At 41.1% G+C, this 27908-nt stretch overlaps 1 protein-coding gene across 1 annotated transcript; it reads right to left on the bottom strand.

The window, feature by feature from the left end:
* Positions 1-3014: 3014 nt before the first annotated feature.
* On the bottom strand, positions 3015-27851 carry CIMAP2 (ciliary microtubule associated protein 2). Its single transcript, XM_034415302.3, has 10 exons — positions 27729-27851; positions 20932-21019; positions 18757-18927; positions 17483-17605; positions 11419-11547; positions 10750-10893; positions 7575-7739; positions 7092-7220; positions 4091-4221; positions 3015-3361 (listed from the first exon to the last, which is right to left on the bottom strand). Exons 1-10 carry the CDS (start codon positions 27776-27778, stop codon positions 3307-3309), a joined length of 1185 nt encoding a protein of 394 aa, XP_034271193.1. The 5' UTR covers positions 27779-27851; the 3' UTR covers positions 3015-3306.
* Between the last annotated feature and the right edge of the window lie 57 nt (positions 27852-27908).

Raw genomic sequence — 27908 nt, 5'->3', positions numbered from 1 at the left:
CCTTTATTATACATCTAATATAAGTCATTTGGTGCAATGGGATTCATAGGTATGTGATGGATCTGCTGTTACTGCCCTTAGTTAACCTTTAAATTAGGAAAAAATTGATTTCTTATCCTTGGTAAAAATCTATTGATGAATAGTACAGTCCTAGGCAAAAATGTATGAGATTAGGATACCAACACTAATCATTTGTGCTGTCAGAAATTCTAATTAGTGGACTTTCTCTGGCTGTCACAATCTTACTCCAAACTCCATTGTTTTCAAGTTTGGATTCTCAAAAAAAATTAAATATATTGAGAATAGGAATGAATATTAAGTGCTTGGCTCCCAAATATGCTTCAGTTTTATCTCTACTCCATACCAAATATAAGTAATCCTCACCTGACAACCACAAACTGAGCCCAAAATTTCTGTTCCTAAAAGAGACAGTTGTTAAGTAAACTTTGAACCATTTCATGACCTTTCTTGCCGTATTAAGTGAATCACTGCAGCTGCTAAGTATCACGGTTGTTAAGTGGATCTGGCTTCCCCATTGACTTTGCTTCTCAGAAGGTCACAAATGGTGATCATGTGACCTTGGGACACTGCACTCCTGATAAGCATAAATCAGTTGCCAAGCAACTGAATTCAGATCACATGACCTTGGGGATGCTGCAACAGTCTCTTTTTCAGTGCCATTGTAATTTCGGTCATTAAACGAACTATTGTAAATCAATGAATATCTGTATTTAATATTTTAAGTGTCTGTATGTTAAATAACAAAGTGCCACTGATATCATTCAATATTAAATTCCTAAGCAGTGTTGTTCAATCTTAGCAACTTTAAGATGTGTGGACTTCAACTCCCAGAATTCTCCAGCTAGCAAGCTCCAGAGGGAAGCATGAGAACGAAGGAATGATACATTCAAAAAGTACAATTTTTTACTGGGGATTAATGTTTTTAGTATAATTGTCTATGCTAATATAAATTCTCCAGAACTACTTTATCACCCCTGTGCAGGGGTAAAATCCAGCAGGTTCTGACAGGTTCTGGAGAACTGGTAGTGGAAATTTTGAATAGTTAAAGAGAACCAGCAGCGGAAATTTTGAGTAGTTCGGAGAACCGGCAAATACCACCTCTGGCTGGCCCCAGAGTGGGGTGGGAATGCAGATTTTGCAATATCCTCCCCCCAGGAGCGGGGAGGGAATGGGGATTTTGAATATCCTTCCCTTGGAGTGGGGTGAGAATGGAGATTTTGCAGTATCCCTCCCCTGCCACACCCACCAAGCCACGCCCACAGAACCGGTAGTAAAAAAAATTGGATTTCACCACTGCCCCTGTGACCATGAAAAACCCACAATTACTATTTGAGAAGGGGAGATCCAATAGGATAAAGCAGGATACACATTTTTTGTCATGGGTTGTAATCCAGAACAAAACCAAAATGTTATACAATGCGCTTAAGTTTAGTATATTTATAAACAATTCTTTTATAACTGGCTGAGAGGGATGTAATAAAAATCTAATACAGCAACAGCAAAAACAATATGAAACTGTCTAGAGAGTTTGTGAGTGGGGGAACAGCTTGTGGCCCTGGAGCCTTGAGTATGTAATATGGGATAAAGCTATCACTATCGGAACATGAGTATGTTTCTGCTCATAGGCAAAATATAACCCTATCCTTGCAGTCCATTTTCAGCCAAGACATCCTCCCTGTCAAGAGGTTTTGATTTGCTATTGATGTGTGCATTTGAGTTTATAGCATTGGCATCAGTTCACACCATTCATTCACACCAGACCGTTCAGATGATGCCCTTGAATCATTAATCCATGTTTATAATCCTTTGTTCCTTTTTCTCAAATGAGGATCATTCTAGGCAAAAAGGAGGTTTAAATTCCATTAGAGTAACTACTTTTTAGCCAATTATTCCTTGGGGCTCTGCAGGAGAGCTTTAGCTGAGGTGGCACTTGTCATTTGGTCTTCTCCTTGTCACACCCCAGTTGTGAACATCCATAGAGGGCTTTTATCTATTTACACATATCTTTGAATCAATTCTGGAACGGATACACCACCGGGTTGCCCTACCTACCTTCTCCCCATGATAAAACTGCCTTTGCTGCTTTTCAGCTAGAACAGGAGTCAAGCTCACGTTCTTAAACTTAACCAGAGGTGAGTTTCAGCAGGTTCTTACCAGTTCTGGCGAACCGGTAGCGGAAAGTTTGAGTAGTTTGGAGAACCGGTAAATACCACCTCTGACTGGCCCCGCCCCCATCTATTCTCTGCCTCCCAAGTCGCAGCTGATCGGGAAGAAATGGGGATTTTGCAGTAACCTTTCCCTGCCATGCCCACCAAATCATGCCCTCCAAGCATGCCAGGCCCACAAGCCACACCCACAGAACTGGTAGTCAAAAAATTTGAAACCCACCACTGAACTTAATGTGTGTAGATGTAGAAGCAGTCTACATCTCAGACCAGACAGACCAGTCCTCTGTACCAAAGGAGCTAAGATTGCCTGCCTTCACCATTTTAAAAGTAAAATGGGGAGGGGGGAGGTAGGAAAGTAGTTCTTTTCATGTAAATAGAGCTTAGGAAAGCCCTGTGCTGTCCGTAATGGTTGTTCAATGGATATGAACTGAGAAGTTCAAGAAACACAAGAAAGAATATAATAGCTGGCCAATAAAGCTAGAAATCATGTATACAACATTAATATGTCATTATTTTTAAATGGAAAAGCAGTAATTTCTCTCCACTGGATACAGCCCATGACTTGATCTTTTCTTATATAAGTCTTTTAATTTTTAAAAGCTATGGATTCTAATGAGACCCTATTGTTAAAAATTAAACATTGAACTGCAATGAACTTATTGCACTACAGACTGTCCTTGATCTGCACTCTTTTACCAGAATCCAGGAAAAAAAAATCTGATAACAACTGTGGCCTGTGAGAATCAGAATCAGAAACAATAGCCCCCCTTTTCAATTCAATAAAGGACAACATTTTACACGTAGTTGCTAAATGAATAGCAAGCATTTAAGTTTCTAGCAATTTTAATATAGTATTGACATAATTATGGCAGCACACTGATTTTAAAAGAGAAACCTACAGCTACAAAATTCTAACGAATACCTTGATTTTTTTTTTAAAAAAAAGGTGAAAGTGAGTGCCCAAATTTTCAAGAGCTTATTAGTCAATAAGAGATTCCTCCGTGTATCTTTTCAGTTTTTAGGTCCTGCAGTTAGGCTGGCCAAACTAAAACTACGTAGGCATACAACTCATACATGATTATTTAAGAGTATTTTTTTTTTCAGATGCAACAATTTCTTAGGCAGATTTTGGGTTGCTCTGGCGACCTTTATTAACAGGAGTGATCCTCTCCCTGCGGGAAAAAAAATCAATAAATTGTTTACATATTCTATCCTTTATCAAAGCCAAGGTTGAGAACATATGTTCATCCAGATATCACTGAATTAGCATCCCTAACAATTGGACATACTGATTAAAGATGCAAAGCACATGCGTGAAGAGAACCGGTGGTAACACCGATTGGAACCCACCACTGATGCGTACACATGCTAGTTTTGCTAATATGCAGAGTAAAGTGTATGAATAAAACTGCATAGGGTAGTAATTATGATTATATTGATACATAAAAGATCACATTAAGATTTTGTGCACTTGTCTTTACAGAATTATATTGATCATGAACATAGGGAGAGATTTAAAGATTCTGAAAACTGGAACACGGTCCAAATTATGGCATGAAGTTTAGAGTCGAGAGAATTTAGAGGTAGAGCAAAATAGAGAGGATAATTATAATAACATCTTCACTCTAAACATTGTCCTGTTAAATCCTGGTTGTTATCTGTTTCATGAATTCAATTCCATCTACAGTGCAAGATTTTGTGTGTATCAGTGGGAATCAGGATAAATATTCCAAACAAATGGATAAATTTCATTTTAGAAAGTAAATGTGAATTTAAACTACATACAAAACAACTACATAACAAGGTCAGACATGCAAATTAAAAATAAAAATTCCAAAAGTAATGGAAGTTCGGGGATTTTTTTAAAAAATGATTTGTCATTCCTATCATGTTTCACTTACTGTAAACACTTGTCCTTTTCCAAGTTACTAAGATAACGTTGTGTTTCATTCATATAAAGGGAACGGTATCTCAACTTCTTTGAATATTTCTCATGCCTTGTGGTATCATAGCGGCCAACACCGACAGGATTCTGTAGAATAGAGCATTGGGGATATAGTGAGTGCTTAAATCTTCTTGGTTGCCCACTTCAAAGCAAGGTCATGGCAAATTGCTCCTATATTGACGTCACATGGATTTCTCTGTGAAGTTGAAGAAGAGGGAGGAACAATACTAGGAGCTAACTAATGAAACAAAATGTTAAAAACATATGATATTTATGTACTTACTTACCAAGAACATCTAAATTATATTAAAATAACCAAAACATCTTTACAATCCCCAAGGCATGTCACAACTTTTGAGCACCCCTAATGTTTGGAAATTGAAAGTTGAAAATTTTGACATGCCCTACTAGCTATGGAATTAAGCTACTTGAAAGATTATCTTGGAATGATCACCAAAGGATGATCATTCATCCTTTGATGAATGTGGAAAGGAAAGGAAAGAAGTGACTAAGACAGTCCAGACAATACTCAACAGCATAAAACAAAGCTGGAGAAGCAACAAGACAAGGTTGGAAAACAATAAAAAATGTATCCTTCTTACCACACTATGATTTTCACAGGATCATAAGTACTCCCTTATTTTATGAAATCCTGAGCAACTGAGCTCCACCAAAATAAAACTTTGCTTAGGATGAAGTATTTTCCATCCTTCAATACAAATTGCCTTTCATCTATTGCAGAGGTACTGCAGAAGTGCTTCACAGCCATGTGTTGTTAGTTCTTGCTATGTCTGCAGCCATGCCACATTGAGAATGCAATTGGTACTGAAAGTTCAGCTGGAATGCTCTCTGTTGAAAATGATGACAATTCTCCAACTTTCAACCATAGTGTGTAAATATATCTCGATTATTCCATGTTTGCATTTTATTACCTTAACAGTATATAGATAATGTTACTAAAACTGAATTTGGTGGAATCTCAAAAGTTCCCACGAATTGGGTACACAAATGGAAGGGGGAAGCATTCATTCATTCATTCACTCACTCACTCATTCACTCATTCATTCATTCATTCATTCAATCAATCAATCAATCAATCAATCAATCAATCAATCAGTCAATAGATGCTGTGTCTCAAATGCACTTGATATCGGTATAAATCTTAACTTTGAAGGATATAGGATTATCACCTGTTTGTTCTAATTCATATAATAGAAGCTAGTTGGTCTTTGTGGAGAGAATGTTGGAAGATACATACTACTTTATCTGATCTAAATCTATAATGATGATAATGATGTCAATTCAGTTGAGTCCAACTCTTGGCGATTCAATGGGCCAGATCTCTCCACATCTTCCAATCTTGCACTATTTCTTTTAGTTTTTCTATGCTCTGACTGGTGTCAGCTTTGATGGTGTCCAGTCAGCTACCTTGTTTTTTTGATGGCCTGGTTTCCTTTTACTGCTAACTCTTACAAACACAACTGCTTTCTTCAGTGACTTCTACATGTTTTGTCTTCTAGTGACATGTCTGGTGTTAGGCACTCCAGTTCTGCTTGTTAGTCACATTTGCTAGCCAAGAAATACAATATTGTATGGATACCAGTATTCTTGTAAGGAAAAACTGCTGACTCTTCTTAAGATTAAATATGTAAATTACACAGAGGTCTCTTAGAATCACCATATCTTGGCTTTATATCAAAGAATTCTAGGTTTGATTATTCTGTCTCTGGACAATAGGGAAGTTAAGCTATTATAGTTCAGCTATTGATATTTCATCCAAGACCTACTCCAGAGTTGCTTTAAACCACATGAGTTGGATCATCTGCCTCAGCATTGTTTGCCCTCAGCCCACCAGTTCTTTAGTGATAGAACTTAGCTTGTATTTTTGGCAGAGTGATCTTTGCTATTTAGCTATTCCTCTGAGGAGAAATTGTGGCACAAATAGCATTATTTCACGTAGCACACCATACGGTATATGCAGACAATTATGCACTAAATCAGGGGAAACCTGTTCCAATCACTTAGCATATGTAGCCTGAATCTTTGTGTAGACAGGTAACTGTTTTCTTAAGCCTTGTCATGGATTCACAAATGGAAATCAGAATTGTTTTTGCCAGCTGCATCCACTTGAGTGGGGAAGTGAGACTTTTTCTAAACGAAACTTTCTTGGGTTTTTTTCTCCTTTAAGAAAAACATTTTGCTTCTCATCCAAGAAGCTTCTATTCTGAACTGAAAAAACTGAAGAAGCTTCTTGGATGAGAAGTGAAATGTTTTCAAAGGAAAAAAAAACCCCTCAAGAAAAGTCAGTTGCTTTTTGGAAAAAGCACCTTTGGGACAACTACAGGTAGTCTTTGACTTACAACCACAACTGAACCCAAAATTTATGTTGCTAAGCAGGACATTTGTTAAGTGAATTTTGCCCCATCTGACAAACTTTCTTAACATGGTTGTTAAGTGAACCACTGCAGTTTTAAGTTAGCAACACAGTTGTTAACTGAATCTGGTTCCCTATTGCAGGGGTATCAAATTCGTGGCCTGGGGGGCTGGATGCGTCACGTGCTGGCCATGCCCACCCCCGTTTTAGCAAAGGGGAAAAATACGTCAAGTGATGACAATGTTTCCTCACGAGTTTGACACCCCTGCCCTATTGACTTTGCTTTGTCAGGAGGTCATAAAAGATGACCTGGGACACTGCAAACATCATAAATAGGAGTCAGTTGCCAAGTATTTTAATTTTGATCACGTGATCATGGGGATGCTGCAATGTTCGTAAGTATGAAAAATTTGATGTCACTTTTTTCTGTACCATTGTAACTTTGAACACTAAATGAACTGTTGTAAGTCAAGGACCATCTGTATGACCTGGATGATTGAGGAGCTCCATACATACTGGGTGTCTTGGACAAAGTGCCAGGGCAGCAATGAGAAAAGGAGTTATAATCGTGTTTCCCCCTTACTGTATTTCCAAAACAGAGACGGTATGCTCTTCGGTCAAATCTTTTCGCACCAATCCAGAAGGGTGGTTGGTTTTTATATTCTGTTCTCTTAATAGGCTTTATGTCATAGGAGCCTGGTCCTGTTTGGAACTAGGAAAAAAAACACAGGCAAATGTTTTCTGTTATTAACTGATATTGCTATATGTTCATCATCCTCATTAAACTCCCATTACAGAAAAACAGAGAATATTTGCTTGCCACTTCTTCCCCGCAACCCCCCTGCCCCATTCTTCTTTGCACATCTGCCTAGTAAATATAATTCTGTATGTCCTTTAATGTTTTCTGCTTAGAGAAACTATTTTGATACTTTGAAAAGCAGAAAAAAGAAAAATACCTTCTTTAAAAAAAGCAAATTGTATTTCATTCTGTTCCCATCCGCATTGGTAATGGCAGAAGAAAATCAGCACTGAATTATCGCTGAAGAAGCCAAGGAAAGTCACCTACTTGTTCACGTGGAAACATGCCAATTTTGGACCAGAAGATCCGTTCAGTTGGGCAATCTGGATCCCGTGAAAATGTACTAAAAACACCGTGTTTCTTTTTCTCCCTTGTCTGCAGTTCATCCAGGAAGGATTTTATACTGCAGCCAGACAGCTCAGATGTTTTTCTCTGCCATGATTAAATTAAAAAAAAAATTGCTTTAGTAATGAAAATAGGTAGAATGTACTATACAGGTCATTCTAGTTCAGTGGTGAAATCCATTTTTTTTACTACCGGTTCTGTGGGCGTGGCTTGGTGGGCGTGGCAGGGGAAGGATACTGCAAAATCCTTCCCTCCCCACTCCAGGGGGAAGGATATTGCAAAATCTCCATTCCCACCCCACTCTGGGTCCAGCCACAGGTGATATTTGCCGATTCTCCAAACTACTAAAAATTTCTGGCTCCGGAGGATCTCCGAGGTAGTGGGGAAGGCTGTTTTTGCCCTCCCCAGATGCATAGTGAGGATCTGGAGCCTGGTGAGAAAGAAAAACAGGCCTACCTGGCCATCGCATGCCAGGAGTGGGGGGGAGGGGGGTTGCGCGCATATGCGCAGGGCAGGGCGCATAAAATTATGGGTGTGGGCATGCACGCGAACCCTCCCCCATACCCCCCTCCTGGCACACAATGGCAAAAAAGTTAGCCATCACTGATATAGTCATTTCCTATGCCAGGAAGCCTGTTCTCCACCATCACCTTCTTAACATCACGTCCTCTCAGGAAAAGGTAGTTCTAACCTATCATAGAACTACTCCAAGCTTGGAACCTGACTTAAACCAAATAGCTGAAGGACGTGTATGTGATCTGGTTATCTCCATTTGACTTCAGCTTTTGCTTGTGCTTCTCTTGAATATAAATTTACTACTGCTCTGGAAGAGTGCTAAACCAGGGATCACAAGCAGCCTAGCTTGATGCAAGCGTGGTGGTAAGGATTTCACAAGTCACTTCTTTTTCTGCTGATTCACCACACTTGTCAGCTGTTGTTCAGGTTCCTTTGAAGCACAGTTTTAGCACTCCTCCAGAGCAGTAATCAATCCATTATTAAACATGTTGTTTTCTGATCTTCCTTTTTCTGAAAAAGGTCTTAAATTCAGCGTTGTCTTCCTGTCAGGGAAACAGTGTGATATTTTATTTATTTATTATTTATTTATTATTCGGATTTCTATACCGCCCTTCTCCTTTCGGACTCAGGGCGGTGAACAGCCAAAATAAAAACATTTATACATAAATACGATTAAAAATAGATTTAAAATAATTAAATTTGGCCCATAGTTTAAAATTTATCAATTTAAAATCCATATCAAAATTTAAAACCAACCATAAAATCATAAAATCAAGAGAGACCGGCTAACTGAAAGAGATGAGTTTTTAGGGCCCGACGAAAGGTCCGGAGGTCGGAGATCACTCGTATCTCTGGGGGTAGATTGTTCCAAAGGGTAGGTGCCACCACAGAGAAGGGTCTCCTCCTGGGGGTCGCCAGCCGGCATTGTCTAGCCGACGGCACCCTGAGGAGGCCCTCTCTGTGGGAGCGAACTGGCCGGTGGGAGGCAATTGGTGGCAGAAGGCGGTCCCGTAAGTACCCCGGCCCTAAGCCATGGAGCGCTTTAAAGGTGGTCACCAACACCTTGAAGCGCACCCGGAAGTCCACCGGAAGCCAATGCAGCTCGCGCAGGAGAGGAGTCACATGGGAGCGCCCAGTCGCTCCCATAATCCCCCGCGCGGCCGCATTCTGCACCAGTTGGAGCCTCCGGGTGCACCCCAAGGGGAGCCCCATGTAGAGAGCGTTACAATAGTCCAGACGAGAAGTGACGAGTGCTTGAGTGACTGTGCGTAGGGAGTCCCGATCCAGAAAGGGGCGCAACTGGCGTATCAGGCGAACCTGATAAAAAGCCCCCCTGGCCACGGCCGTCAGATGCCCTTCTAAGGACAGCCGTGCATCCAGGAGGACGCCCAAGTTGCGGGCCCTTTCCGTGGGGGTCAATGAGTCACCCCCAATAACCAGCGATGGCGTCAGCTGGCTATACCGGGACGCCGGCAGCCACAGCCACTCGGTCTTGGAAGGGTTGAGTCGGAGCCTGTTTCTCCCCATCCAGACCCGCACGGCCTCCAGGCACTGGGACATCACTTCCAAGGCATCGTTGGGATGGTCTGGGGTGGAGATGTACAGCTGAGTATCATCAGCGTACTGATGGAACTCCACCCCAAAACCACGGATGATCTCACCCAGCGGCTTCACATAAATGTTGAACAGGAGGGGCGAGAGGACCGACCCTTGTGGCACCCCACAAACAAGGCGCCTCGGGGTTGACCGCTGCCCCCCTGTCAACACGGATTGCGACCGGTCGGAGAGATAGGAGGAGAACCACCGCAAAACGGTGGTTTTAACTGAAATATTCAGTTTTCTGAATCTAAGCTTCCTTAACTGAGTGCAGGACTCATAGAATGCAAATCTAATACAGGATTGCAACATATAACTTGACTCATTATTTGTTTCTATTATAATATTACAACATTTATCACTTTTATTTTTTAAAAAAAGAAAATTCCCAACCAGAAAAGTTCTTAATTCTATTCTTCTTAAAATACTAGAGCCTATTGGCTAGAGACGTTGAAGTTCACAAGTCTTCAAGATTGGATACTCCTGTCCTAGAAGTTTTTTTTTTTAAGTGACTGAGAAAAAGGATTTATTCCTGTGTTGAAATTGTCTCAGTCAAATTGTAGCCTTCCTCAATTTTGTGTCTTCCCAAATCTTTACCTACAGCTTTGATCATCCATGGATCAAAGCATTAGTCCAATAAATCAGGGGTGGTAGTCTACTTAACCTACTGGTTCGGAAGTGCGCCTGCCGACCCTCTGTGCATGCGCAAACCCTTCTGCGTATGTGCACAGGGTAAATCACAGGTTACTTCCTGGTTAAAACCGGGAAGTTACGACAACTGGGCAGGTGGGCAGAGCCACGAGTTGCCATCACTACCAGTTCTCCGAACCACTGGCCGTCATCACTGCCGGTTTGGCCGAACTGGTCCGAACTCGGAGCATTTCACCCCGGTAATAAATCTGATGAGCATTCAGTTGGGGAAGTCTACATATTACTAACCAAACTGTGAAGAACTTTTTGTAAGCAGAAAAGGGAGAACACATACATCACCAGCAAAATGTCCAGAAACCATAGGCTTTGATCTGTTGCCGGTGAAGGTTTCATAGGGACCTCGAATACTGACCACCCGTTTCAACATCTCATCCACACTATTTTTGATATTGTAAGTACCAGGTCCCAAACCGCTTCCCTAAATTCAATCAGGAGAAAAAGCATCAGACAGAGACACATGAAAACAGCTATGTTTAAGCAGGTGAACATTGATCCCTATCTAGAAGTAGTTATGCTCTATCTGGAGATCCAGCACTTGACTCCATGCTCCATGGGAAATCAAAAAGAAATATAAGGGTCAAGTAAGCACTGCCATTGGACGGTTGCAAAGCTATTTGTAACCCATTAAGAAAAGTTTGTTCAATTTTGTTCCAGTAGCATGGAGGAGCTTTTGAGTAGTTTTGTTTTGCAGCTGTCATTGGATGCTTTGGCTTCAAAGGATTTATGCTTGCCCCATTCATGGATTCAGGTGAGATGAGCTTCAGGGGGATGCAGCCAAAAATAATTTTTAAAAATGTTGTCAGAGCACAGTTGGACCATAGAGAGGTGTAGAAGGGGAAGGGTTTATAGTCCATATTCAACAAGTGAATTGTTGAGTTGTTGCTTCTGTGGGAGCATTAGTCACATACAACAGTGAGGTGGAAAATCAAGAGGATATACTTGCCCCGTGGATGAGGGTGAATTGTTTAGGAGTTTTACTATCCATTAACCCTACAGCAGTGACTGGGGTTTTTTCTCTTTCTTGTAGTTTGTCATAAGGATTTCCATAGGTGCCAGGGCCAGGATAACATTCCTAAGAGTACCAGGAAAAAGAGAGAGAGAGGGAGAGGGAGAGGGAGAGGGAGGGAGGGAGAGAGAGGGAGGAAAGAAGGGAGGAGGAGGGAGGAAGGAAGAGAGGGAGGAAGAGAAAGAAAGAGAGAGAGATATTTTTATATATATATGTCCAAAGTTGACTATCATTATTTAATTTAATATGATCTAATGAGATCTATATAATATTAGCAGACATTCTTTAGGTAGATTTTTCTCCTTTTCATGCTGAAGTCTTCTCAGGGAAACAAAATCCTATGTTATAGTGGAAAGAAATGGATATGGTTATGTTTAAGTTGGAGAAAAGGATGCAGAAGCAGGAGCAGACTTGTTTCCTGGTACTCCCCTGGATAAGACTTGTAGCTGAAAGATTACTGATATGCAACAGATTATTTCTAAAAGTTCAAAGAAATTTCCTAACAAAAATTGCTATTTATGCTGGAAGACACGTGGTCAGGAAATAGTTGCTGGACTCAAAGTTTGCCAGCCTTTTGGGGAAAGTGGAGCTCTGGTTCCCGGCTGCGGCTGCTGGTTGGGGGGCTCGGGCCCTGAGCAACGGCAGCTCCTGGCCTCACTGGCATGGGGCAGAGGGAGCGCAGGGGAGTTTGCAAGGGCCACTCGGAGGGACCTTTGGGGAGGTTTCAGCAGGTGGAGATTGAATGAAAAGATCTGGAGAAGCTAATAAACTAAACAATTGATCTGATACAGAATTTTCAGGCAGCAGCACGGGCTGGGATCAGCCGCCGCCTGAAATGCAATGCACTTATCCCGCAGCTTGTATAAACTGTTCCCGCCCCTTTCAAAATAGCCACCCGGCGCTTCCCTTGGGCGCTCAGGGCCAGCCAGAATAAGGGGGAGGGGAGAGGTAGGTGGCAGATGGACTGCTGGAAGTGTAAATATAAGGACGAAACATTCTATCACATTGGTGGCAATGCTCCAAAGCAAAGAAATATTGGGAACAGATAAGGAGATGGTTACAGAAGATAACAGGAGAACAAATTGAATTTAAACCTGAATTATTTTTATTAGGAATAATTCATCAAAAGATAAAGAAGCAACTCCAACATATCATTTTACATATGGTAACAGCAGCACGAATCATTTATGCCCAATGTTGGAAACTTGAAAATATACCAGTCAATGAGAGGATTATTCATAAGATATTAGAATGTGCTGAGATGTATAAGCTCACATTAGAAATAAAAGACAAAGAAGAAAAAGAATTTTACGAGGTTTGGGATAAGTGGTATAAATGATTAGAACAGAGAAACAAATAATGTATAGAAATAAATGTAGATAACTGTAAGAGACACATGACACAGTATTGTTAAAAAATGCTTTTTGTTATGTAAATTGGAAAAATGGAAAATAAAAATTTTAAAAACGGCAGTGATGGAGAACCTTTTTGGCACTGAGTGCTGAACAGGGAGCGCGTGTGCACTCATCTGGGCCGCAACCCAGAAGAGAAGCTGCCCAGGGCGCATATGCGCACCCAGAAATGAACTTTGGGTTTCCGGCACACGCATGCATGCCGGCCAGCTAGTCTTTCATGTTTCTAGCACATATGCGTGCACGACAATCAACTGGCTGGCTCATGCAAGAAAACGGAAAACCAGCTCTTCCAGTTTCTGGCACTGCTGCACACAAAAAGGCCAGCTGATTATCGCGCACGCATGCACGCCGGAAACATAGAAGAGGAACGGGCAACACCACATGTTCCAGGTGACATGGGTCCGTGTGCCACCTCGGGCACGCGTGCCATAGGTTCGCCATCACAGATCTAAGGATTCAGTTTTATAATTTACTCACCAGGGAAACATAGTTTAACCTAAAATATACCCAGCACTATTTGGCGTTAGGAGCATTCCTTACCCCACTGCTGACTGAGCTGTGGTGCTTACAAAATATATTTATCCTGCCCTTTGTCTTCTTAAACATGCTGTATAAATAAAGACTTTGGCAGAATAGGAAATTTGCTTATTTCTTGGCTTCTGTTTGTTATGTTGCAATGACAAGCACGTCAACCATGCCACGGAAAAACATATTAGGTTCATTCACTGGTGCTTAGATAAGCATCGATCTGAAGATTATATATTAGTTTTTCCTGCATAATAAACAGTTCGTTGAAGCCCTTTTAAGTAGAAAAATGCTAAAAATTGATTTCCTGTCATTAATGTATGCACTTCACATATCAGGTTTACAAATATAGAATAATAAAATTAATATTGCAAGGATAAGATTTGCCACGTTGATGATAGTGAAGTGCAGAAGGATGGGATAGAGGATAAAAGAAAACTCAAGATGGCAGCCATAACCCTGAAATCAAACTCTTACCTTTTTTTATATGTGTTGCATATGTGATGCATATATGAAAAGGGGGTAGCACTGAAATTGTGTGTCCATGGCTGCCATCTTGACTTTTTTGCCCTTACCCCTGCCTTCAAGACTTTCCTGATGATGAAATATTTTTTGAAATATATTAATGGGACACAGTCTTCCCTAACTGTGTGATGGACAATCTATCATATTACAGCTAGTAGTGCCAGATAGGGAAAGGCTAACTATAAATAAATACTAAAATCTTCCTTGGAAAACCATCGGAAAGTCATATAACTGTTATCCTAGTAAAATGAAAGTTAAGGTTATTAGAGCAACATGGAAAATACTGCAGTTATCGTAGTATTAGTTAGCCAATTATTTTTCTAGCAAGTAGAATAGTGGTAATACAAAATTGATTTTCATCTATTAAGCCACCATGAGTCACTCTTGTGTTGCAGTTACCAACCTCAGCCTGTTAGTTACCAGCAGTTGTCAACATTTCTCTAATGAAGAAATGTAATTTCATTGCTGAGGAACATGCTGAGGAAGCATGTTGTCTGCCTGGTGGTAGCTTCTAAAAGCATCAAGAATAAAAGGTGTATCTTTTCTTTCAAACTTGTTCTTTCTTTTTCTTCAACACATGCTCAGGGTTAGAGATTTGCCAGCAGAGACTTCATAAAAAAGAGTATGGATTTCAGATTATTTTGATGGAAATGGACAATCTGTAACCCAACTGCCAATCTTAGGTCTCCCTTATCAGGGTTACTTAATCTGAACAAATGAATTGGATTCCGTTAGTCAAGGATGTGGCAAGCTTGTTTTAGACATAAAGCTGGCTGGAGAATACCAAAAACATCAGAGTCATGGCTTGGATGTCAAGAGGAAAGGAAGACAAATGAAAAATATACTTCAGGATATAACTATGCGTCTCATATATTTATGATGATGTTAAGACACAAAATGTAAAAACAGGTTTTATATCATGCAATCTTTACACAGGTGCTAGTTTGCATCATTGCAGGACTATGCTGGATTGCATAACATTAAAATATGATTGGCTTATTTCTGGTATGGTACACCACATAATCACAGCTGGATAGTATACTTACAGACAACAACAGAGAGAGTTGACTAAAACTTTTTATATTTTCAAGCCAGAATAACATGAATTATCCAATTATAAACAAGACAAATAGATAACTACTAACTTAGGTTGACGCTTGAATGACCTCTATTCTTCTACATCTTTATGACACTAAGCTGAAATTATTTCTGCTTAAGTCGAATGGAAAGGAAGTGATTAAAAAAAATCCAAGATTCATGGTAGCATCCATGCAATCAAAATCCCACCTTTCATACATAAAGGTAAAGGTTCCCCTCGCACATATGTGCTAGTCGTTCCCAACTCTAGGGGGCGGTGCTCATCTCTGTTTCAAAGCCGAAGAGCCAGCGCTGTCCGAAGACATCTCCGTGGTCATGTGGCTGGCAGGACTAAATGCCAAAGACGCAAAGATGGAATGCTGTTACCTTCCCACCATAGGTGCTCCCTATTTTTCTACTTGCATTTTTTTTACATACTTTCGAACTGCTAGGTTGGCAGAAGCTGGGACAAGTAATGAGAGCTCTCCCCGTTACACGGCACTAGGGATTTGAACCGCTGAACTGCCGACCTTTCAATCGACAAGCTCAGTGTCTTAACCACTGAGCCACCACATCCCTTTTATATATGTATGTATATATGTGTGTATACACACACACACACACACACACACACACACACACACACATATATCCTTTTTATACATACAGACACACAATGCTGATACACGTCCAAAAAAGCCAGGGCTTCATTCTCATCATTGCAACTGCTGATTTGATCTATTTTATTGTTCTCCTGCCCACCACAGATGCCACTTGGCATTGTTATTCCAACAGTGTGCGTCTTGCTGTACACCCTTGAGTAAGCCCAAGGGTGAGATATGAGATATGAATGAGCCAAGAGATTGAGGGAGGACAATGCAGACTGAATGAGAGAAGAAACTCTTTCCAGGCAAATAGCTCAGATCTATAGAAAGAGTGACCTGTCCCTTCATTGGCAATCTTTTTGATAAGGAAAACATAATAGTGGGGGGGAGGGAAGAGAGGAGGGATCAACCTAAAAACAACAAAGGATGACTCCATACACCTTTGCTTTCTTCTAGCCATTATTGCCACAGCCATTAACATATTAGTAGGCAAAATACCTGAGTCTAGCCAATACATTGGCTAATTAGACCCAAAATAAATCACCGGGTACCAGTGGTGTGTTTCAAATTTTTTTACTACTGGTTCTGTGGGCGTGGCTTGGTGGGCGTGGCAGGGGAAAGATACTGTAAAATCTCCATTCCCTCCCCACTCCTGGAGAAGGTTACTGCAAAATTCCCATTTCTTCCCAATCAGCTGGGACTCGGGAGGCAGAGAATAGATGGGGGCGGGTCCAGTCAGAATTTTTACTACCGGTTCTCCGAACTACTCAAAATTTCCGCTACTGGTTCTCCAGAACTGGTCAGAACCTGCTGAAACCCACCTCTGCCAGGTACCCTTCAGAATTTTTTGCCAATGACTTATCATATTTCCTGACCACTAACCACGCTCGTTTATAGGTAGCTATAATTTAAAACAGCAAGGCACTAGATTGTGGGTTGGAATCAGGATTGCTAGATGACAATGCAGTGAAACTTCCAGTTGTAGGGGAAAACTTCAGCTTCCAATGCTCAATATCCATATTCTTACATTACATTAACTCATCTGAGTTCTGCTTCCTCTCCTTCTGTTGCACTGGAGAGTTCTGATGATCTTTCCCAATGCATTGTCTTCTAAGTTGTTGGATGTGGCTGGGTTTATATGGTTTGCACCTAGACATACTTTAATCAACTATGTTGTGTGAACCCAACTTGTTTTTGGTTCAGTCTGCAGTGTAAACTCAAAAAATAAGATTAATTGTGGAAAACCTGGACCAAATAACATGATACATCCCTTAAATATAGGTAGCAATCTGATGATGAGATGTATAGAGTCTCACTGCCCCACAATGCAGATTTTATAGATGCAAAGTTCCGTTATGGAAATAAAATAATCCTCAACTGGCTTTAAAATAATCTTATTTTTAGACCTGTGCCACAGCAAGAACCAACGAAAAAGTTACATAGTCAACAAATTATAATACCTTATAAACATGAATTTTTGGTTGCTTTGTTCTGTTTGGTTGGAAATTGATATTCTTCATTTAGGATCCCAGCTTTTTTTCCCCCAGTTATAATGAACTATTCTAGATCTCATACCATCTCCCCATGTTTTAATTAGCAATCTCCAGGACTTTTTCTTTCTCAATGTTTCACAAAAAAACTGTAGTCCAGGTTTATTCCACTGACCATCATTCAAATGTGCTGAACTACATACACCTTAATCATATGGCTGTGCTAAGGGTAATAGAATGTATGAATGTATGAATCATTCTATGCTAATAATGATGAAGAACCTAGAAGCCAGTCTAACTTTAGTTTATTTTTTTAATGTTCTTCAAATTATTAGTTCCAGCAAAGATAAAAACTAAATCATACCCTCATGTAGTCTTTAAATCTTACTGCTCCAGTATCACAAATTCCTCTAATACTGTGTGGTTGTTTTTCCATGAGCTGAAGAAAATCTGTGTGATTGTAAGTCCCAGGTCCCAGTTTTCTTTTCTTGGAGAAAAATAAACATAAGAACACAGTTGAGAAAATGGATGCTACCAACTGTTAGAAAGGCTGGAGGGAGGGAGAGGAAGAGAGAGAGATACACATATACATATTGCATGTGAATGTATTTTTGTACCCTAGCATTCTGGCTCACAACTATTGTTTTCTCATTCTTAAGAACAGCGGGAAATTTTGGTTAGGATGAGTGTGGAATCTTGTCTCCTCCCCGCTATAATAATATGTTCCTTAATGCCCAAATGATCAACTGGACAGTGAATGTGTTTGCCAGGGATCTGTGGGTCAAAGAAACATTAGATTGCATTTATGAATTGTAGGGATTATATCCGGCATGCAGAAATTGGAATGCCCACTAGCTTAAAGTAAAGGAATATCAAAAACTGTCTCTAGCCAAAGATGTAAATCATAGATAATTTTATATAATGCAGAATTATACATAAATTAGAAGATTTTGAGCAAGGGTCCCAAAAATGTTGGAGGAAAGTAATAAAATTATTCATAACACCAATGTGACAAGTTACCTTCGGAGAGCCTTTAACTTAACATTTGCCATTGTTGAGTGGAACACATAAGAGAATACTCTTACAAAGAAATGGGATGGACTGACAAATGGATGGGATTCATTGTTCTGAATTCTAGTGTTGCTGTGAGGGATGTATCATCACTGGGTAATAGTATGGTAATCTTAAAGAGGAAGACTTGATGTAGTTCTTTAACAAACCTTGGAATTACATTCTATTAAGATAGATAGTCTCCTTCACAGTTCATTTGTCTGATAAATCAGGCTCTACAGTTCCAAAGATATTTCTCTTTATGTTCAAGGAAAAGTATGAAAACCTATACTATATTACAAGTTTACCGGGACTCTGATAATTTTTACTCCCTGATAATAAAGAAATGGATTTTCAAGAATCTTTTTCTGCATCTAGTGGTCAATCAGACATTTGCGGACAGACCCAGTAGCCATAATATCAGTGAGCTGGAGCCTGAAAATGAGGCATATATGAGGAATTTACAAAGTGGGGCCACAACAAACAGTTTTGTTACCTTGCTCATTTTGAGATCTTATTGATTCAACAAATGCATGGAAAAGCCTATTATCAGAACTCAGTGCCATGGACTTAAATAGATCCACTCACCCGAGCTTTCTCCTGCTGGCATATTTCTTTAAATTTAAAATGTGGCATTTGAGTGAGTCTAGCCGCTTCCTGAGCCTTGGCCCAGCTAGAGCTTGATGATTTCTTCTGTAACGCAGTAGAGCTGAAGCTTCCATCGTCGGTCACGTAGGTGCCTGGTCCTAATTTTCGGCACTAAAGAAAGTATGATGTTAATATTGTTCTCTCATTCATAGATACATCTTGAAAAATAGACTAGATCAGGTACAAAGTGCTGTAATTCAACTTGTGTACAGTGGTGGATTTCAAATTTTTTTACTACCGGTTCTGTGGGTGTGGCTTGGTGGGTGTGGCTTGGTGGGTGTGGCTTGATGGGCGTGGCAGGGGAAGGATACTGCAAAATCCCCATTTCCTCCCAATCAGCTGGGACTCAGGAGGCAGAGAATAGATGGGGGCAGGGCCAGTCAGAGGTGGTATTTACTGGTTCTCCAAACTACTCAAAATTTCCGCTACCGGTTCTTCAGAACTGGTCAGAACCTGCTGAAACTCACCTCTGTTATGTACTATCCAGATGTTATTGACTACTGTTCCCATTAAGTAATCCAGAATGGGTAGTATAAGGTAATAGAAAGGTAATAGAAATCAGAGTTCACAACATCTATAATAGGACTTTGTTTCATCTTTGATCTAATATACACTATTGCCTGGTTTGTACAAAGTGCTAAATCATGAGTTTCTTTTTGCTTGATGCGATGTATGAATTCATAGCATCTATTGAAATATATAAATTACCATGGGAAATAAATACTGTACCAATAACTATTTATTTACCAATAAATAATTTACCAAGGATAATAAATAGCCCTTGATTTTAGCCAAAAGATTGAAAAGCAGTATCTATTAAAAACCATGATGATGTCAAAATGACAACATATGCATTGTGAGGTCATTACACTAATGATACAATTGTGTAATTTACACTAGTGATGTCGAGATGGAAACACATACCCATATGTGTATTATCTGTTCCTCTTCTGCAAGCACCACCTCTGGCTCTAACCCAGAGTTCCAGAAGGAAGCTATCATTTTTAACCACAAAGGATACATTTCATATCATACTAAGAATAATGGGCAGAAGGAATAGCCTTGAGGAATAGGAGGAAAAGCTGCAACCAAGACAATTGTCTGATAAAAGAAATTTTAATCTGGGTCAAAACTGCAACTAGAGAAAGCACCTCAGGCAAGACCTCCGTTATATCTCCCAAAGATAAAGAGAGGGAGAAGAGAAGCTTTTTCAGACTTGAAAGATTTTGCTACTACAACCTTGTAATAAAAATATCTTAAGTATGCATTACTTTGGTTTCTAGTCTGATCAACTTTGAATAGCTGACCTTAAGCAAAACTCAAGCATATTATAATCTGTGACAGACATTTTTCTCCAGGTGTTAGCTGATACATCCATTCTGCTCTCTCTGTGTCATCATCATCATCATCATTTAACGACCCCATAATCCCTTGCAGGGTGGAGTCTGGGCAACTGAATGGAACTAGCAGAGTGTTTAATGGCCGGATGCCCTTCCTGTTTCCAATGTGGAATTTTGTTCAGCAGCTATATTCTCATTGTGCCCAGAGAAAGAAATACCTGCCTCTACCTAGGATCAAACTCATAACCTCTTGATTGTGAGGCAAGAGCTCCACCCCTAGGCCACCTCACCACTTCTTTCTGCTCTCTCTGTGATTTCTGTAAAACACCAGCCAAGACATGATTGCATCTTTTGTATTCCAAGCAATAGATAGCTAATGATCATGCTCCTACATTTTTGGAAACTCAAAATGAAAAAAAAAAAAAGTATGCCAATGGAAGAAACAGAAAAACATTATATTGTGGAGAAGAATTTCTGAGATAGGGATGAGAACTTTACATACAACCGGGTGCCAAGAGACAAAAAAGGACATTAGAATGCATGACGTTGGAGAGTAGTGGTTATTGTTTTTGTAGCTTTCCCAGATCTTTTAGTCCAAATTTCTGTGAATCAGAACGTTCCAGAGAATTATACAGGAGTCCCAAATTTTTGTTTTGGTTTCAAAAATATCTTTTTGATTGTGAAAACAGTATGTTCTTGTTCAACCACATAGATAGGAAACTGGAGAAAATAGTTTTACTTTGTGGATGTGACACACATTAAGAAATATACTCACCAAATCTGAACAGACACTCTTACAGTATGGGGCCTGAAGGAAAGTACTGGGCTTCTTGGAATTCGGATAAATGGCTGATACATCAAATCTAACCAAGAAAAGAATGCATTCAGAATACATAGTCAGAAGAATAATATCCCAAAAATGAAAATATCTTTCTTTTGCCTTTAGTAACATTTTAGCCAGAAAAACTAGCCAGTCACTGTGATAAAATAAGGAAGCAAGACATTCGTACTATGTCATATTCCCTTGTAGTCAACTTCTGATCATTTGAGGTGAGTACAGAAGTTTTGTTATAGGATACTCCAGAATTAGAATGGGGCGAAGAATTTGAATGCTGTTAATCATCCCAGCCAGCACAGCCAATGTTTAGTGGTGCAACTTCATGTACAGGGACTTGTTCTGTCCCCGTCTCACACACGCACCCCCACAGACAGGCAACAGTTAAAGAACTCAGCCGACAACAGTTTATCCGGTATCAGAATTGGCAGCAACCCAGTGGCTGGCTGCCAGGTATTCTTTACTCACGAGGGGGGAATTTCTCCCTTCATCCGGGAACAAAGCCAATACACAATAATCAACGAAGTCCAGTAAATACAAAGAAGATCGTCCGATATCCGTTTTTTGCTTGTCACAGAGCTGAACCGGCCACCACACCCTCTTTTATACCCTGTGGGGTGTGGTCCAGTGACTCAACCTAATCCCTGGCACGCCTCTTCCTCTCCTGCGCGCGCTTATCTCTGCGACGCTGGCAAGGGTCCAGCCAAGACTCATCATCATCATCATTACTGCCCACCTGCGGCTGCGTGGAAGTGCTTGGCCCCGGCCCTATCTCTTGCCCTTCGGAGGACACCGGAGGCATTGCCAGAGAGGAGGGTCCTGGAGAGGGAGGCCTTGCCAACTCCTCTCCTTCACTCTCGGAGTCCTCTCCTGCCGATAACACAGGCTCAGATAACGGAGCCACAACAGGACTTCTGTACCAGACTCAGACCAATTTTAGAAGTCTACTAGATGGAAATTCTAATATTCCTATATGTAGCTGCTAATGAGGTGATTCTGACCTACAGAATTTGAACACAGGGCTTTATCTAATTACCTCTACTTGACAGAACTGATTCCTCTCTTTTTTTCACATGCTTATTTCAAATCTGCTCTAGAGCAGCTGGAAACTACATAGCAGATCTGAGAACGTATACGCATGGGACCACAGCAAGAAAGAGAGAAAGGAATATGTCATTGCACAAGTGGCAATTCTTTCATCAGATATAATTCATAGTAATTTACATTAAAATCTATATTAAAATCCAAGTGTTTGTACAGAAGGTTTCATCAACATGACACCCTCCAAACATGTGAGAAGAAATTCACCTTCTGGCTTGTGGTGATGAGTTGTATAGGTGAAGACATCTGAAGATGTTGAGCTAAGGAAGACTACTTAATTAATTTAAAACATACACTATCTATGCTGTGTGGTTTTTAAGACAAGGAAATAGGAAAGTCATTTCCATTTACCTACTACAGAGGTCCCCAAACTTGGCAGCTTTAAGACTTGTGGACTTCAACTCTGCTATGCTGGCTGGAGAATTCTGAGAATTGAAGTCCACAAGTCCTAAAACTGCCAAGTTTGGGGACCCTTGGTTCAGGGGTGGGTTCTACTTACCTTTACTACCGGTTTGCAATGGGGCCGCGCACATGCCCTCGCTTCGCTCGCGCACGTGCAGAAGCTTCCTGATAACATTGGGGTCGGTGGGCAGAGCCTCCCGCTGGTTTTACTACCAGTTCTTGCGAACCAGTCTGAACCAGGGGCAACCCACCACTGCCCTGATTACTATGTAATGCATCCGGAAAACATTTGTTTGAGACACTGTATTTAAGCTGAAGTCTAAAGCATTTTATTAATAAACCTTGAAAATCTAAGAAAATCCTTGCCTGACTGCCTGGTATTTTTTTGCATTCCCATCCCCTTTCTATCATTTTCCTTCCTTGCAGAGGGGAGAAATTGCTCAAACAAACTATCTCCCGAAGCTATCTCTTCCTAAACCGCTGTTCTCTGCAGTGCAGCGCTTCCCTAAAAGGTGCTAACCACAGGTTAACAAGCTCACTTCTGCAACCTTAATTAGTTAATTAGCACACTTCAATCCTCTGGTGCTGCTTTATGAAACAGGCATGATCCTAATCAGTTTCACCCTAAAGGCTTTCTTTTATCTTCTAAGTAACTGGGAGCAGGCAATACAATATTAACATAACCACTATTTCTTATTAATATTAATTATAGGGATTAATAGTCCTATTGATAACAAGAGGTCATTTTTAAAGGTTTTCTGGTGCCTCCTAAGTCTGTAATTTGGAAAAGAACTGTGAAATTGTTGATGTAATTAAATAACAAATTTCAACCAAATGACAAGACTAAAAGTATAATGATGAAAGCCAGGGTAGTTGCATGGTTAAGATGTTCAACCAGAATCAGGGAAATCCAGATTCAGGTTTAGCCTCAACCAAGATATTCACTAGATAATTTTTAGCCAGAAATTGTCTGTCAGCCCATGCTGAATTCACATTTACAATACTGGATGATCAGGATGATTAGTGTTGTGGCCTGCCAGCGGCCTGCACAGATTGTGGCTGATCCCGACGATGAGGAGGCTGGTGTGGTGTTGCACCAGCAGCCTGTGCAGCCGGCGCTCGAGTCACACAGCGAGGAGGATGAAGAGGATGTGGTGCCAGAGGCAGAGACTCAGCCAGGGCCTTCAGAACCTCCAGCGGCTCCTTCAAGTGAAGAGAGTGAAGTGGAGGAGCCTCTTCTCAATGCTCGAACAGGCAGGGCTGCCAAAAGGCAGGAGTGGCTACTCAGGAGGAGGACTCCTCTAGAATAAGGTTTGGGGCTAATTGGCCACTCCCTTAGCCTATTTAAGTTCGCTCACAGATAGCACACGCTGCTGCGCAGAGCTTTTTGAGAGTGAGTTTCTTGTTATCTGGGCTGGTTGCCAACCCTTGTCGGACTTTGTTTATTCTCTATAATTCACAGCAGGCTGATAAGGACATTTGCACTAGAAGCCTGCATTTTGGAAGGGGTCTGTTTGTATTAAACAGAGTTTTTGGAGCTTTGTGTGTGTCACACTCCTTGGGATCCGGAGCTGGGGCAGAACAATTATGTTCATTGCTGTTGCCATCTAAATTTTCCTGTCCAGAGCAATTCTGGGTGGCTTAAATTTTAAGAATCAAAACAATAATACTGGTACATAGAAGGCCTCCATGTCCGGACAAGACAAATTACATATATGACAAAATCACATCAAAAAGGGCTCAGTGACCAGGGAGGTTTTTTAAGACTTCTGGCATTCCAGCTGGTAGGAATCGTCCTGGATCTATTGGTGTGGGAATAAAATAGGAGGGAGGTGTGCTTTGCAAACCATTTGAAGCCCTGAAGAAAAGATGGGTCATAAATGAAATAACCCAGTGGTGGATTGCCCCCGGTTTGCACCAGTTCTATAGAACCGGTAGTAAAACTGGCGGGAGGCTCCACCCACTGACCCTGATGTCATGAAAACGCTTCTGCACATGCGCAGAAGAGCACACGTGCACAACTACTGGTTCACAACTACCGTTGCGAACCGGTAGTAAAGATAAGTAGAACCCACCCCTGAAATAACCCATTTCAAGTTTTATCTTCAAAGTCAACTTTTCTAATCACACATCCCAGTATACATACACACACCCTATTCCAGCTCCAAAGTGTACAAAAATTATTTAAATTATTTGGATCATTGCAACAGTGTTTTTCAAACTATGTTCCATGAATTGTAGCCAAAATCTAACTCTCTAAAAGGAACCAAATCACTTTGAAGATGTATCTAGCACTTATTATGCTTGCAAACAACTACAGTTATTTAGCAACTAACTGAACAGCCTAGACCATAGCTTATATACCTTTGGCCTAGTACCTTAGAACAAAAAGAAAAAGGAAGGCAAACACAGTGTGAATTACTGCATGACGTTGAAATGTTTCTGATAAGGTGACCTTGGTATTAGTTATCAATTCTTACTAGGTCAGTATGCTAGCCCTACTACCTCTGGGATATGGTCAATGAATGTAACAATTTAGCCCAACTAGACCACTTGTTCCTGTTAGTTTCCTGCCCCTGTTACAGCTCAGGATCACTTTTATGTGTGTGGGGGGGACATCTTATAGCAGCAGTCACCAACTGGTGGTCCATGGACCACTGGTTTTGGTGGTCCCCAGAAAAATTATTTGCATTTTTTATATTGCACTAAATCAGGGGTCCTCAAACTACGGCCCCTGGGCCGGATACGTGCAATGAACATTTGTGATGCTGCAGAGAGACTCCCACTTTGGGGTCTTTTTGTGTGGGGCAGAGGGGGGCAGAAATTCCAACTTGGGATCTGCTTCAGTCTCTTCGTGCAGGGCTTTGGGTGAAGGCTGGAGGGAAGCACCACTGCTGGCGAAGAGCCGGAGGACCTTGTTCCAGTGGAACTGGATCATGGCCTGGAACTGGCTGATTATCTCAGCCCACTGAGCCTCCAGGTGCTTGGGGTCCTAAAGAGCCCGGGCGGGCAGGCGAGGAGTAGTGAGTAGAGGCTGGCAAGATGCCCATCGATGTGCGTGACATTGAGCTGGCCACATCCACCCATCCATGACCACCTTGCCACGCCTCCCCAGCCAGTCATTAGGCAGATCAAATTAGTGGTCCGCGGGATTTAAAATAATGAATTTAGTGGTCCCTGAGGTCCGAAAGGTTGGTGACCCCTGTCTTATAGGATAAGTAGTGAAGTCAGCTCACATGTATGTGGGGATAATTTCCACACATGTGGAACACTATGGGCCCATCAGAACTTGATGGAATTTCTTTGAGAAAATAAGAGTAACAATAACAACAAAAATTCACTGAAATATAGCCAGTGCTCTGTCACTTGTGTTTTGTCTCTAGGCCTGGGGTTCCAGGACTAAAACATTCAGGTTTCATGGCCTGAGTTTGAAAACCCCGGATGTAGAGGATGTTTAATGGACAGTTATAAATGGTCCAGATGACATTGTTTCTACATAGAATTGGTGATTCCACTTTGCCAACATCTTTCTATGAAAAGTAGGGCAGAGATGATTTAAGGAGGTGGCATCAGATGCAGCTACTCTGGACTTCAGAAAAGTGAGTGGACCTTAGCGGGGGGGGGGACAGCGCATGAAGGATTAAAGGGCAGCAATTCACTCATTGCTCCATGATCAGCCAACAGATCAAACAAGGTAACAGGGTACCATAATTCCAAGCAAGATTTTACTAAGTGATGCTGTTTCTTTCTGTTCTCTCCCACCTCGTTCTGTCAGCGCAAAGTACTATTTTCTCTAAAGCTCTATCTCTTCTTCCTCCCTCTCTTTTTGCTGGAATCCATTTGCAATATTAAACTGTGGGTAGTGGAGGGGCTCCAAACCTGGAGTTGCATTGGGCCCCAAATTCCTTGAATTGGCCTTGTCATAGAACAAAATGAGGAATATTTCTCATATTATGACAATAGGACCTAGAAAATTCTTTATATGAATATAAAGTATATATAGAACACAAATCACTGTGGCACTTGTGTCCCTTCATGTATTTGGAGATGAGATAAAGGAGACAGAAGGATCTGGCTAAATGCCCGGTCTATCTATACTCATCCTCAAATAGGCCTGACTTGAACACCTGAATAGGGCCAGGGGCTGGGAATTACCCTCTTAAAGGTGGCTTTGACTGAATTTCAGATTTAACATCAGGAGAGGAATGGCCCCACCCCATCCCATCTATTCTAATCCATTTCTATCTTTTCCTTTTGGAGAAAGTTTGTGGAGAAAGCAGTAGGTTTGCTGCTGCAAGTGGCACTGGAGGAAATAGATTATTTGAGCCTGTTTTTGTTGCGCTTCAGGTCCAGGTTCAGCAGCAAGGTGCCATTAAGCCCGTTTATTAATGATTTCCGGTAGGACAGGGATAGGGGAATGCAACCTGGCACTACTTGACCTCTGAAACTTTTCTCTGCCATTGATCATGGTATCCTTATATATCCTTATCAACTACCTCCAGGAACTAGGAATGGCAAACACTCTCTTTCATGGTTCTCTTCTGCTGGTATGGTTCCAGTTAGTAGTAGTACGGAAAAGCTTGAGCCCTTTTCTTGCCACAGTTGTTAAGTGAATCATTGTAGTTGGTAAATTAGTAATCCGGTTCTAAAGTAAATCTGACTTCCCACATTGGCTTTGGTTGTCCCTGGGACACTGCAACCATCATAAATAACAGCCAGTTACCAAGCATCCAAATTTTGATCATATGACCATGGGGATGCTGCAACAGTCATCATTGTGTAAAGTAGTCAAAAGTCACTTTTTTCAGTGCTGTGTAAGTTTGAATCAATGGTGGGTTTGCTACCAGTTCGCCCCAGATTGGGCAAACTGGTAGCGGCGGTGGTGGAAGACTCTGCCCACCCGCCTGGACATCTCTGCGCATATGCAGAAGCGTCACACGCATGTGTTAGCATGCGCCTGCCCGCAAGCAAACTGGTAGCAATCGGAATTGAAACCCACTACTGCTTTGAACGGTCATTAAATGAATGGTTGTAAAATGAGGACTACCTATTCAGAATAAACAATTTCCTGCCTTGTGTGATAATTGGCTACTTCGCAGCAGGGAAGAACATATTCAACATTTGGCTTTTGTGTGTGTGTGTGTGTGTGTGTGTGTGTGTGTAAAGACAGACAGAGAGAGAGAGAGAGAGAGAGACAAATGCCCAGTCCCAAATCCTGCTAAAGTTGTCCATACCTGGCTTGTTGAGACCAAAAGGGGGCACCTGTGAAGCCTTTTGGTTCCATCTTCCATCTTCTGCTGCCAAGAAGAAAAGGAAAAGAAGGATCACTCTCCTGATTGGCAGCTGTAGAAGAAAATAGCTCTGGAATTTCACTGCCATGACAACACTAGACGCTGGAGCTTCTGTTTCCATGG

Source organism: Pantherophis guttatus, chromosome 3 (assembly GCF_059756535.1).
Source record: "Pantherophis guttatus breed Tessera chromosome 3, ASM5975653v1, whole genome shotgun sequence".
NCBI lineage: Eukaryota > Metazoa > Chordata > Lepidosauria > Squamata > Colubridae > Pantherophis > Pantherophis guttatus.
The sequence above is the reverse complement of the archived record's forward strand: the minus strand, read 5'-3'. Positions and strand labels throughout refer to the sequence as shown.